The sequence below is a fragment of the Cydia fagiglandana genome, chromosome 3 (genome assembly GCF_963556715.1).
Source record: "Cydia fagiglandana chromosome 3, ilCydFagi1.1, whole genome shotgun sequence".
Taxonomy (NCBI): Eukaryota; Metazoa; Arthropoda; class Insecta; order Lepidoptera; family Tortricidae; genus Cydia; species Cydia fagiglandana.
The window spans coordinates 3737176-3751127 of NC_085934.1; the positions used below are offsets into that span (position 1 = coordinate 3737176).

A 13952-nucleotide genomic window follows, 5' to 3' on the forward strand; every position below is an offset into this window, starting at 1 on the left:
ATATTTTGTCGCCCAAGCGAATCTATACCTGATTGGATTCAGGCAAGTGTATTATACTTAGATGGGTATAGATGGCACGACAATAGTTGCATGTTAAAATTAACTGTTTACATTCCGTAAAGAAATTGTCGAAACTTTCTCCTTCTAGTTGTTTCCTATTGTTAAACTTGAAACGTTCGAACACTTCATTTACACGCGGGCTGACATATTTTGTAATTGCGTTCATTACCGAGTCGTAATTATCTTTTTCACTCTCGGAAAGTTGTAGCGACGTTATGACTATTCTGGCGGCTTCCATTCCTAACATATTTCTCAAGAGGGCCAATTTTATCTTGTCTGCGGCATTATCTTGCCCTGAACCGACCAAGTAGTCCTCAAAACAGAGACGCCATAGCCGCCATTCTGTTGCCGCATTTGCAGCTCGCAAATCAAAGTTTGGTGGCAGCTTGATGGAATGCTCCATCTTTAACAGCTTATAGAACTTTAGCACGTGGTTAACAATATATTTCTACTTTTTTACAGACTGCGCCATGTTTTAATTCAATAATACACTTTATAGTTATAAGAGTAACTGTTTATTAAAAACTTCTGAGTGTAACACAGGACCACAGATAGCATAGTGTACTTAACCACAGATACACAACAGGTTGGAGTACTTGAAGTCTGTGCTCAACTACTTATCCTGAAGCCTGAAGCACGGCTTTGACTTCGCATGAAAGTTCGCCTCACTGGGGCACTTCGGACTTTTAGGCCCAGGTGAAGATCGGTACCTGGCCTTGCGATATTGTTAACAAAAAATTTCGCGCTCGCTGCGCTCGCGTTTTTGGTTGCTGTTTTGGTTGACCCTGTATCTACATGTTAGCTTGACTGGTGACTGAATAGAGTTAGACCAAGAAAATTCTGCAATGATTTTGATTGCATACGCAGTGCACTAGTGCAAATGTTATTGATACGTCATAAATTCATACGTCGGACTCCAGCGGGCATTTTCGTGGCATGTCAAAATGATAGGTAAGGTTCGCAAATCAATCAATTCACTTTCGAGTATTTGTACTTAGTATTTGGTACCTAGTATTTATAATGTGACATTCCAAATATCATAGCAACTAACTGCGTTATGAAGTATGTCAGCTAATTATTTGTTTTTTAAGTGGCCACTTCAGTGGGCTATCAGTCATCACTTCAAAGACTATTTACACATTAAAGATTAATAAATGATAACGGGTAACTAATTTAATTAACTATGTTACAAATACTAGGTACATTATAATACTCGTAAGTAAATATTTTTTTGTAAACCTTACCTTGCCCTCAAACTGCCCCCTATAGTCCCGACGTTTGGTCATAATTTCATCGAAGTTTTGACGTTTAAAATAACACTTGCACTGCGTGTGTTATCAAAATCGTTGCAGGATTATCTTGGTCTTAGTAATTTTCTTAAAAAAACTGCTTAAGTAACATCAATTTCAAGGACATTGGGTGTCGACAGCCCCATAATATGTGTATAAAAGCGGTTTAATGACATTTTTTCAACGATTTTATCAAGTCTATAAAAGTTTCGGTTTCGGTTTCGGCCGAAACTAGAGCCAAAGCCGAACATTCGGTTTCGGTTTCGGCAAAAAAACATGTTTCGGTCGGACACTAATTTTAATATACCTAGTCACCTTATGTATAGCTGGCAGCTGTAATGTCCAGATATGCGCAAAGCACTCCATATTTGACCAATCGGCGCAGCATCTCTCTGCCTTGGGGGTGTATTCTATACCTCAAACTTAACATTCTAGTTACTAGAATATTTGACTTACCTTCTGCATAATGTAACTGGCAGCTGTAATGTCCAGATATGCGCAAGGCACTCCATATTTGACCAATCGGCGCAGCATCTCTCTGCCTTGGGGGTGTATTCTATACCTCAAACTTAACATTCTAGTTACTAGAATATTTCACTTACCTTCTGCATAATGTAACTGGCAGCTGTAATATCCAGATATGCGCAAGGCACTCCATATTTGACCAATCGGCCCAGCATCTCTCTGCCTTGGGGGTGTATTCTATACCTCAAACTTAACATTCTAGTTACTAGAATATTTGACTTACCTTCTGCATAATGTAACTGGCAGCTGTAATGTCCAGATATGTGCAAGGCACTCCATATTTGACCAATCGGCGCAGCATCTCTCTGCCTTGGGGGTGTATTCTATACCTCAAACTTAACATTTTAGTTACTAGCATATTTGACTTACCTTCTGCATGATATAACTGGCAGCTGTAATGTCCAGATATGCGCAAGGCACTCCATATTTGACCAATCGGCGCAGCATCTCTCTGCCTTGGGGGTGTATTCTATACCTCAAACTTAACATTCTAGTTACTAGAATATTTGACTTACCTTCTGCATAATGTAACTGGCAGCTGTAATGTCCAGATATGTACAAGGCACTCCATATTTGACCAATCGGCGCAGCATCTCTCTGCCTTGGGGGTGTATTCTGTTGCCGACTACCACCACTTCGAACTTGACGCCCGCGGCCCACGCTTCGCGGAAGATGCGCTCTATTAGGGATGAGCTGTGGATGAAAGACTGTATTATGAAAAATTTACACAATATTTCGTTAAGTAAATAACTAGGAATATTTTTATTTTTCGAAGTGACAAATATACAGTTTATAACTTCATTAATTTATATAACCCCTGCTATAGATAGGTAGGGAATAGTTTTGGTGTGTTAAGTGATAATCCTGCAGCCATTACACGGCGACCCTGCCAATATTAGGTAAGATATAGTCTGACAAAAAAAGAGTAGAAATTAAAAAGTGGCAATATTGTAGTGTCGTCCCTTTCAAATCAATCTATATAAGAAAACAGGACGACACTACAGTATTGCCACTTTTTAATTTCTACTCTTTTTTTGTAGGTACCATCTGTAGGTAAGTATCTTCTCTCCGTACGAGATGTTGTTACATAATAAAGATTTATGTAACCTATTATTCTTCAGTTATTTATATTTATCGTATGACAATTCTTCAGTAGTAAACACATTAATTTCCTCTATAAACTGCACTTTGGGTACCCTTACATGGCGACCCCGCCCTTACCATCCATAAGTGAGTATCTTGTCCCCGTGCGAGATCTTGTTACGGACTGCGATGCTGATAGCTTCGCCCGCCATGTCGATCTGTTCCCGTATGTATCGGTCTATTTCTTCATGCAGTATCTTCTTGGCCTGCCAACAATCAGTAATGTTTATGGTGTGAGAGGGACAGAATGATAGTATCATTTCTTTCTCATTAGGATACCTTTCTTTCTCGTCTTCATCTTAGCGCTTATTAAGCCTTTACCAGGCTAAGGGATATATATTTCCCACATACGGCACTTCAAACATGTGTTCTATTTTACATGAGTAAGACTGACATTCGATTGTCATTATTGAAATGTCAGCCTGGTAAAGGGCTAAGGAGCTCGGGGTTCACATAAGGCTAAGAATTGAGGGACCGACTGAAGTATATAGCACTAGCACCCAAAAGAAAAGGATGAATATAATTTTCCTGGTTCTTACTGACTGACAAATTGGTTTGACCAACTATAGATGTAACTTACGTCAAACTCGTCGACATTATGCGGCAGCTGCGTCAAATGGTGCCTGAAGAATTTGACAGCGTTCACTTGGGAGGCCGTGGGTTGTCGCATGCCCCACAGGTACGTTAGGCTCTCCTTTAAGTGCGTTTCGAGGCCGCGGGCGTATTCCGTGCGCGCCGGGAGGGTGTAGTCTGATACCATCTGAAAGAAAATCAATCTTTTATTAATTCGTAACGGTATTTATTGCAAATACTATAAAAGTCTCTTGAGACTCAAACAATAAAATAGTAGTACGGTAGTTTTTGTTAACCGATAGACATTTTTCATAACATATTTAGCATTAATCGAGCAATAGGTATAAATATTTTATTCATTATGAGGTATGATTGTATTTTACTTATTTACAGTGTTCTTATCGTCGAGTCTTAATTCTCTTATCTAATTACTATGAGTTTAAGAAGTTATCTAAGAATTCGCTCATTTCTTTAACCCTTTGACCGCCAACCATGTCACAACAGTCTAAACTGCAAAACGTAATTCAAGACCAAAAAAAGTAAGAAATGTTGCCACTTTTTTACTAGCTCGTCTTGTATTTATGTAAAAATAAGTAAATAGAAGTACTTTTTTAAATTGTAGGAGTAAAATTACGAATAAATAATGTTAGCGTGATTATTTATCAAAACGAATTTACAATTTCACAAACGAATTTTTGCAGTGGCAACATTGTCTTACTTTTTTAGTGTTCCGTACAAAACTTTGTTTACGGAACACTTATTTTGTCTTGAATTACGTTTTGCAGTATACAATCCAACAAGCGTTGTCCAATATCAACCTTCGAACATACCGACAAAGCTCACGATGACGCGCAGCGCGCGATAATCGTGGCGTTCAGAGGGTTAAGAAATAAACATTGAATAACAAATGTTACCTTCTTCAAAGCGTCCAGCAACGCTATGCACCTGGCGTTGGATCCGGACACCACTCGTGAAGACAACTGCACGCCCAACTTGATGATCGCGGGGTGCAAGCTGCAAGAAAATAAACTATAACGCCCACTTACACCCTTCCACTAACCCGGGGTTAAACGGTTAAACCTGGAGTTACCATGGTTACCAGTACAATTTGACACTGGGTTGACGGTTAAACCGCTTAACCCCGGGTTAGTGGGATGGTGCAAGTGGCATAAGGGAGGGACAATAAAATATTAGTAGTAAGTGTTTTTAATCATTTTAAAAGAGCGCTGGTGGCCTAGCGGTAAGAGGGTACGGCTTTCAATTCGGAGGTCGCGGGTTCAAACCCTGGCTTGCTTGTACCAATGAGTTATTCGAAACTTATGTACGAATTATCATTATTTTGATATATACCAGTCGCTTTTCGGTGAAGGAAAACATCGTGAGGAAACCGGACTAATCCTAATAAGGCCTAGTTCCCCTTTGGGTTGGAAGTTCTAATTGCAGTCGCTTTCGTAATAAAAAATAAGTTCAAAAACTAAAACCCGACTACTGCGAGGCTACTTTTGCGAGGGCGTCCTCAGTACAGAAATGCACGCAGAGCGCCGCCTATATCGGGCTACGCCTAGGGCATGCTCCCGGGAATTCCCGGTTCTCATATTCCCGGGAATTCCCGGGAAATTTATGGTGTCAAAAGAACCGGTACTGAAGACCCGGTACCGGTACTTCCTGGTTCTCATCATATGACTATTTATTCCAATTTCAATAGTAGTAATGTTTTAGTACTTTAGCTCGGGACATTATTTAACATTTAATAATGGTGCTATGAAACGGGGGACCCAAATAACCCGACAAACTAGCCTAGTAAAGTAGGCATTCGTGCAGGCAGGCCGTGCCGTCATATCTATAGTGCTGAGTGCATCGACTACGCTACGGCCGTGTGGCTCGGCCCAGGCGGAGGCAATGTGTGCCGGTTAATTTCGTAAAATAGGTTGGAACGCCAATTACCTATTAAGTCTTTGTTGTTAATAAAATATGTAATTTATTAATTCTTATGCAATTATTTATATGAAAATAAGTCATTCATAAAGATTGTACGCTAACAAAAACAATTTCTTAAAAGTAATCAAAAGATGACTCGAGAACCGGGAAGAACCGGGAATCCCGGTTCCGGCCATGCCCAGAACCGGGAAATGAAATTCTTGGTACCGGGACCGGTACTGCATGCCCTAGCTACGCCCTTTAGTGCCTATGAGGGCGCCGAAGGCGCCCGTTTTTGGAACGCGTACGTCGGGCTACGCCCGACTCTTTTAGTATGACGGCGCCGAAGGCGCCCGGATTTGGAACGCGTACGTCGGGCTACGCCCGACTCTTTTAGTATGAGGGCGCCTTCGGCGCCCGGCTTTGGAACGCGTACGTCGGGTTACGCTCGACACTTTTAGTATGAGGGCGCCGAAGGCGCCCGGCTTTGGAACGCGTACGTCGGGCTACGCCCGACTCTTTTAGTATGAGGGCGCCTTCGGCGCCCGGCTTTGGAACGCGTACGTCGGGTTACGCTCGACACTTTTAGTATGAGGGCGCCGAAGGCGCCCGGCTTTGGAACGCGTACGTCGGGCTACGCCCGACTCTTTTATTATGGGGGCGCCGAAGGCGCCCGGCTTTGGAACGCGTATGTCGGGCTACGCCCGACTCTTTTAGTATGAGGGCGCCGAAGGCGCCCGGCTTTGGAACGCGTATGTCGGGCTACGCCCGACTCTTTTAGTATGAGGGCGCCGACGGCGCCCGGCTTTGGAACGCGTATGTCGGGCTACGCCCGACTCTTTTCTTATGAGGGCGCCGAAGGCGCCCGGCTTTCGAACGCGTACGTCGGGCGTACACTTTTAGTATGAGGGCGCCGAAGGCGCCCGGCTTTGAAACGCGTACGTCGGGCTACGCCCTACTCTTTTAGTATGAGGGCGCCGAAGGTGCCCGGCTTTGAAACGCGTACGTCGGGCTACGCCCGACACTTTTAGTATGAGGGCGCCGAAGGCGCCCGGTTTTGGAACGCGTTTGTCGGGCTACGCCCGACTCTTTTAGTATGGGGGCGCCGAAGGCACCCGGCTTTGGAACGCGTACGTCGGGCTACGCCTGACACTTTTAATATGAGGGCGCCGAAGGCGCCCGGCTTTGGAACGCGTATATCGGGCTACGCCCGACTCTTATAGTATGAGGGCGCCGAAGGCGCCCGTCTTTCGAACGCGTACGTCGGGCTACGCCCGACACTTTTAGTATGAGGGCGCCGAAGGCGCCCGGCTTTGCAACGCGTACGTCGGGCTCCGCCCGACTCTTTTAGTATGAGGGCGCCCGGCTTTGGAACGCGTACGTCGGGCTACGCCCGACACGTTTAGTATGAGGGCGCCGAAGGCGCCCGACTTCGGAACGCGTACGTATCTTGTTAAAAAATTGACCGTTTCATACTCGTACATTTTGGCTGATCAGGACTTCTATACGTATTCACGTTATAAAATGTTGCAGGACATTAAAAAAACACCATGTATAGCAGCCAAACAAATTTCTTTTGCAAAAACCTTCTTGTATCGCCGTAGTCGCGTAACACGCGGATAGAATCCAGAGCGCTTGTAGATTCATAGTTCGAATCACCTAACCGATAAATTAATGTTTTATCTGGCTTTGGAACGCGTACGTCGGGTTACGCTCGACACTTTTAGTATGAGGGCGCCGAAGGCGCCCGGCTTTGGAACGCGTACGTCGGGCTACGCCCGACTCTTTTATTATGAGGGCGCCGAAGGCGCCCGGTGTTGGAACGCGTATGTCGGGCTACGCCCGACTCTTTTAGTATGAGGGCGCCGAAGGCGCCCGGCTTTGGAACGCGTATGTCGGGCTACGCCCGACTCTTTTAGTATGAGGGCGCCGACGGCGCCCGGCTTTGGAACGCGTATGTCGGGCTACGCCCGACTCTTTTCTTATGAGGGCGCCGAAGGCGCCCGGCTTTCGAACGCGTACGTCGGGCGTACACTTTTAGTATGAGGGCGCCGAAGGCGCCCGGCTTTGAAACGCGTACGTCGGGCTACGCCCTACTCTTTTAGTATGAGGGCGCCGAAGGTGCCCGGCTTTGAAACGCGTACGTCGGGCTACGCCCGACACTTTTAGTATGAAGGCGCCGAAGGCGCCCGGCTTTGCAACGTGTACGTCGGGCTCCGCCCGACTCTTTCAGTGTGAGGGCGCCGAAGGCGCCCGGCTTTGGAACGCGTACGTCGGGCTACGCCCGACACTTTTAGTATGAGGGCGCCGAAGGCGCCCGGCTTTGCAACGCGTACGTCGGGCTCCGCCCGACTCTTTTAGTATGAGGGCGCCGAAGGCGCTCGGTTTTGGAACGCGTTTGTCGGGCTACGCCCGACTCTTTTAGTATGGGGGCGCCGAAGGCACCCGGCTTTGGAACGCGTACGTCGGGCTACGCCCGACACTTTTAATATGAGGGCGCCGAAGGCGCCCGGCTTTGGAACGCGTATATCGGGCTACGCCCGACTCTTATAGTATGAGGGCGCCGAAGGCGCCCGTCTTTCGAACGCGTACGTCGGGCTACGCCCGACACTTTTAGTATGAGGGCGCCGAAGGCGCCCGGCTTTGCAACGCGTACGTCGGGCTCCGCCCGACTCTTTTAGTATGAGGGCGCCGAAGGCGCCCGGCTTTGCAACGCGTACGTCGGGCTCCGCCCGACTCTTTTAGTATGAGGGCGCCCGGCTTTGGAACGCGTACGTCGGGCTACGCCCGACACGTTTAGTATGAGGGCGCCGAAGGCGCCCGACTTCGGAACGCGTACGTATCTTGTTAAAAAATTGACCGTTTCATACTCGTACATTTTGGCTGCAAAAGCTAACAATATTTATATATTTGAAATGTGCTAATTGAGCTCTTTCCAATGATGTATAACACATCATCATTACTTAATTTTAGTTTTTTGGTTCGTGACTTTATGACCTCTAGAGGGCGCATTGTTCATTTTTTTGTGACGCCATATAGCCTATAACCAGCGGACGATTAAGACGATTCGAATGACACATCGTTTGTTAAAATATAATAAGTACTTTAGAAGTTATGAGGGAACAGATGAACATACATACATACATACATACCCACATACATACCGGTCAAAATCATAACCCTCCTTTTGCGTTGCCGTAGTCGGGTAAAAACTAGTGCCTACGCTAATTCTTAGGATTAGTTGCCAAGCGGACGCCAGGCTCCCACGAGCCGTGGCGAAATGCCGGGATAACGCGAGGAAGATGACGATGATGAATAATAATTTTCTATTAAACATATTCTTTAGGGTTCCGTACCCAAAGGGTAATACGGGACCCTATTACTAAGACTTCGCTGTCCGTCCGTCCGTCTGTCTGTCACCAGGCTGTATCTCACGAACCGTGATAGCTACACAGTTGAAATTTTCACAGATGATGTATTTCTGTTGCCGCTATAACAACAAATACTGAAAACAGAATAAAATAAAGATTTAAGTGGGGCTCCCATACAGCAAACGTGATTTTTGACCAAAGTTAAGCAACGTCGGGCGTGGTCATTACTTGGATGGGTGACCGTTTTCTTTTTGCATTTTTCCCGTTTTTTTTTTGCGTTATGGTACGGAACCCTTCGTGCGCGAGTCCGACTCGCACTTGCCCGGTTTTTTATCGTATTTTTCGACATAAACTGAGCTTACTTGGAGTTGATGGGGATTTTCTGCTGCTTGTCCGAGTCCACACTGAGGTGCTGGAACCAGCTCACTCGCTGGGCCACCTGCGGCTTCTGCTTGGCTTTCTCTAATGTCTTCGGTTTGGGGGATTTCTCCTGAAACAGAGGTTACTTTGTTATAGCATTTAAAACTTCGCGTTTTGAACACATATTTAATCATATTTATATTTAAGAAAATAAATTCGCGAGAGATCTGGCCCCTATTTCACCAACGTGACAGGTGCGACAATTCGACAAGTTTCATTGTTGCTGACGTCACAGGCATCCATGGGCTACGGTTATCGCTTACCATCGGGCGGACCGTATTCCTGTTTGTCACCATCATTGTATTATTTAAAAAAACTTTATTATATCAGCAAAAAACAGGTATTTCTCTTGTGATGTTTATGATGATAATGATGACAATTGTCACAAGATTTTAAAGAACTTCCGGTAATTCTTGACAGCAAATGAGTTCTGTGTCGGAATTTCGTGACAATTGTCGTATTTCTTGTGACAATTGTCATTAGCTTCGCAAAATAAATACTTATTTACTGGCGATATAGTGGAGTTTTTTTTAATTAACATGTTGGTGGCAAACAACCACACCGCCGGTCTGATGGTAAGCGGTTACCGTAGCCTATGGAGGCCTGTGACGTCAGTAACAGTGATCTCGACAAATGCGACATTTGTCACGCACGTTGGTGAAATAGGGCCCTGGTTACTTAGAATGTTGTTTGGTTAAGTTGTAATAAACTATACGTAATCCCTTACGTATTGTAAGGTCAGGAGCGACATAACTTTAGATCCGCTTTTTGCATTATTTCCTAACTAGAATCATAAATACAATAAATAAATAAATATTATAGGCCAATTTTACACAGATCGACCTAGTCCCACAGTAAGCTCAATATTGTGTTGTGGGTACTAGACGACGATATATATAATATACACACATATATAAATACATATATACATAGGAAACATCCATAACTCAGGAACTAATATTTGTGATGAACACACAAATAAATGCCCTTACCAGGATTCGAACCCGGGACCTCCTGCTTCGTAGGCAGGGTCACTACCGACTAGGCTAGGAGGGGGTTAATGAGAATTGAACTCAACTTTGGCAACATTTTGTTCATTTTAACCCTCTGAACTCCACGCCTAGTATTATACAACGCACCATCATTAACCTTATCGGAATATTTGACAGTTGATAAAACCGTGCGCGTTTGTTGACGTCTCTGGCGGTCAAAGAGTTAAAGTTTCGGCTTTTAACAGAACGGGTAGAGCATGGAAGCATGGAACATGTCTCAAACCTTGTCCATAGTTGTCTGGGCTGGTATAGTCGTCTCTTTAGGCTTGTCAGCGGGCTTGGCTGCAGGCTTGGCAGCAGTGGCAGCCTGTTTTGCTGCTCGTTGAGCCTCTTGCTTCACTCGCCGTTCAGCCTTCAGCTCTGCTTTGCTTTTGCCTGATTCTTCTGTTGACTGAGACTGCAAAGTTAAGAGTTTATGAGTGATGTTTTTTTCTACTTGTGGGTTTTTTATTTAAAAAAACAGATGGTTATCATTTTGAGTAAGAAATAATTAAAAGTAGGGTCAGGAACAAAAAAGTTAGTACATAAACTTGTTTGTGATAATCACTCAAACCAAGTCAGAATGTAAAAATATTTATAGTGTGTTATATTAAATAAAAGTAAAACTAAAATACTTCTTTCTCATAAACTTTAGAAGCGACTAATTTGAAAGAAACTGAATTAGATACTACAACCATTTAACCATTTGCCATTTGCAGCCATTTGTACATTGTTGTATAATTATCAGAGCTCGGCGGGGTGAGCTGTTTTCAGAGTTTGCACAACATGGACATGCCTTGTCATTAGATGGTATATGTGGAGTAATTTAATACCTAAAGAAATTATTTTATTTAGGCTGCCTTTCCGCTACGATCTTTACGTCGCCATTAAAACAAATAAATCTTATAGCAAGCTTTTTTAGTAAACCTCTTCAAATAATATGTATATCCATCCATATGCTACTATTAAAGTTTATTTGTACATATGATTTAGATTTATTTATTTCATAATATTAAATTACAATATAAATTATTTTACACTAATCTATACGAATTTATATTATGATCGTCAAGTAGGGAAATAACAATTGATTATAACTATACAAATGTCAAGCAATACACAATTTAAAAACCATTATAAGCAACCAATGGCATTGTCATTTTAGTTTAATTATAATTAATAAAGTTTTATTTTAAAATTTATTTCTAAGGTGTATCTATATTAATATCTACACTTGACATAAGTGACGTCAAAACGGCTCACCCCTGCCAAGCTCTGATAATTATATTTTGTGCAATAAAGTTTAAATAAATAAATAAATAAATATTAGTAATACTTTAAAATAATTGATAGTTTAAGTAATAGTATACCTTTTTGCCATCCAAGTGTATTGCCTGCACCTTAGCAGTTACATCCTGTACTTCTTTAGCTACAATGGCAATATCCTTCAATGTATTTACAACATCTTTAACAGTCATCTCTCTATCTCCTGTAGGCGCATCTCCTTCTGACCCCTTCTTCTTAGCTTGCTTGGCTGCTTTCTTAGCTGCTCTTTCAGCTTTGATTTGATCTTTAGCCTTTTCATCTGCGGATGTGGCAGTTTCTGTTTTATCCGTTTTTTCAGCTGGTTTAGTAACTGTATCTGCTTTAGCCTTAATTTCTTCTTTCACTGCTACATTTCTTTCTCTAACTAAAGTTTTCTCTGTATGAATTACAGCCTTGTCAACCTCATCTTTCCCTTTGACAGGACTTACTTTAACATTTTTTTCTGTGCCTGCTAGATCTTTAGCAACCTTTGCTTCTTGTCCCTTCTGTTCTGGCTCTTTCTTCTTCTGTTTTGCTAGTTTCTTAGCTTCTCTGGCAGCTTTAACTTCCTCTCTAGATTTTTCTGTTGCAGACATCTTTGATTCTTGAACTTCTTTAGGCTTTATAAGTTTTTCTAGATCGTAACTTTTGCATTTAGACTTGATTGGCAATGGGTCTATTTCTAGTACAAGGGAGCTGTTTGTGGCTTGTAAGAATGAGATATCTCTTCGGATGCTGTCAATAATATTGATGGTTTGATGGGTGGTGATCGGATTAGTGGTGCGGGCTGCCTGGAGCCTTTTGCGTCTGATTCGTCTCTTTTGTGCTGTGCTTAAGTCATGTGAAGATTCCTCTGGACAGTTGACAGAAGGTTCCTAAAAAAATACATAAATATTAAAATTGTAGTAATATTTTCTTTCATCTAACATGCAATTTATGGAACCAGTCCAGATATTGTAATGTAGAAACAGAAAATAAAACAAGATATGCAACACAAGACAAAAGTAAACACATGAATTTGATTAAATTTGTTTGTGTGATGTAACAATATTGCAATATCAAAATGTAACTTCTTTGTTCCAATATGCAATATTCAATGCAGAATGTGCCATGGTTGGAATAGGTAATGTAATCTATACAACATGTACAAATCTTGAGTAAAGAAAAATTTAAATTTTGGGGTACACAGGGAAATACCTTTATTAAAATTTAAATAAAAAGTAAGAGATAGGATCAATAGGAATAAACATTCTATAGTTTTCTATTTAGAAGGTTCACAAACATGAGGTATTCATAAAACTTAGCAGCAGAAGTAAAAGTAAATACCTATTTTGTATGTAACCAAAACTACTAACCTAACGGTGTAAGAAAACACAGAATTTTTAAATATTACTGACATTGAGAGGGTTTGGTTACAGACATTTCAGGGATATAAAACACTGAATAAGTAAATATAACGATTATTCAGGTACAAAATACAAAGCTTGCATTCTATAACCTCAAATACAGTGACACATCAATAGAATATAGTATACCTTAGACAAGAACATTGCTGGATTCCTTAGTAAGCTATGAAACAAATTAACGTGAGAAAAATATACTCATAAGAGTCATAACTGTCATAAGCCTTCAATTTAGTTGTATAAAATAGAAAATATAGTATTTACTAACCTCTTTTTATTGGAACTAAGCTGCAATCACTAACTGCACAAATAGCTATGAATTACAAAAACAACAATTTTCAGTGAGTAGTAAAGAACATATATTACCACACATTAATCTGAAAATTGAAAATAAATTATGAAATTTTCAATAAGTATACGAAATACCAAAGAGCATATAATCACTACGTTTTAAGAGTCGGCACTCTCGAACAATCCTCGAACCGAATTATGAACGTACATATCCCAACACACCAAATACAGGCTTAAAGATCTCGCATCCAGGCCATAATTGTTAAAAAAAGAAAAACCACACAATACTACCAACACAAAAAAAACAACGCTAGGGCTCGACACTTCCAGTACCTACTGTTTATCGATATCGATAAATGTGCGATACGTGCTGCTGTATTTACCTACTGTACTACCTATTAATAAAATAAAAGAACATTATATATATATAAACAATTTTATTTTACATGATAAAAATAACATAGTTTATTATTCAAGTAGGCATATTACAATATGCTGAATTCGCGCGCATTCTTTTTTAATCTGGTCCCTTTTTATTGAAGGCACTGGATGGAGAATGATTTCCACAAATGAACTTGTTTCCATTCAGCTTTTGAATAGGTAAATAAATACGCCAAATCCTCA

At 41.9% G+C, this 13952-nt stretch overlaps 1 protein-coding gene across 1 annotated transcript in view; it reads right to left on the reverse strand.

Moving 5' to 3' along the window:
* LOC134679839 (translation initiation factor eIF2B subunit delta) overlaps positions 1–13294 on the reverse strand; it is a 33254-nt gene extending 19960 nt beyond the window's left edge. Inside the window, exons 1-8 of the mRNA XM_063538742.1 lie at positions 13170–13294; positions 11700–12509; positions 10574–10747; positions 9241–9368; positions 4505–4604; positions 3598–3777; positions 3096–3223; positions 2390–2567 (exon numbers count right to left, since the gene is read on the reverse strand). Of these exons, the coding sequence (XP_063394812.1) occupies positions 2390–2567; positions 3096–3223; positions 3598–3777; positions 4505–4604; positions 9241–9368; positions 10574–10747; positions 11700–12509; positions 13170–13184 (1713 nt within the window). The 5' untranslated portion in view covers positions 13185–13294. The remainder of the gene's footprint in view (positions 1–2389; positions 2568–3095; positions 3224–3597; positions 3778–4504; positions 4605–9240; positions 9369–10573; positions 10748–11699; positions 12510–13169) is intronic.
* Positions 13295–13952: the final 658 nt, after the last annotated feature.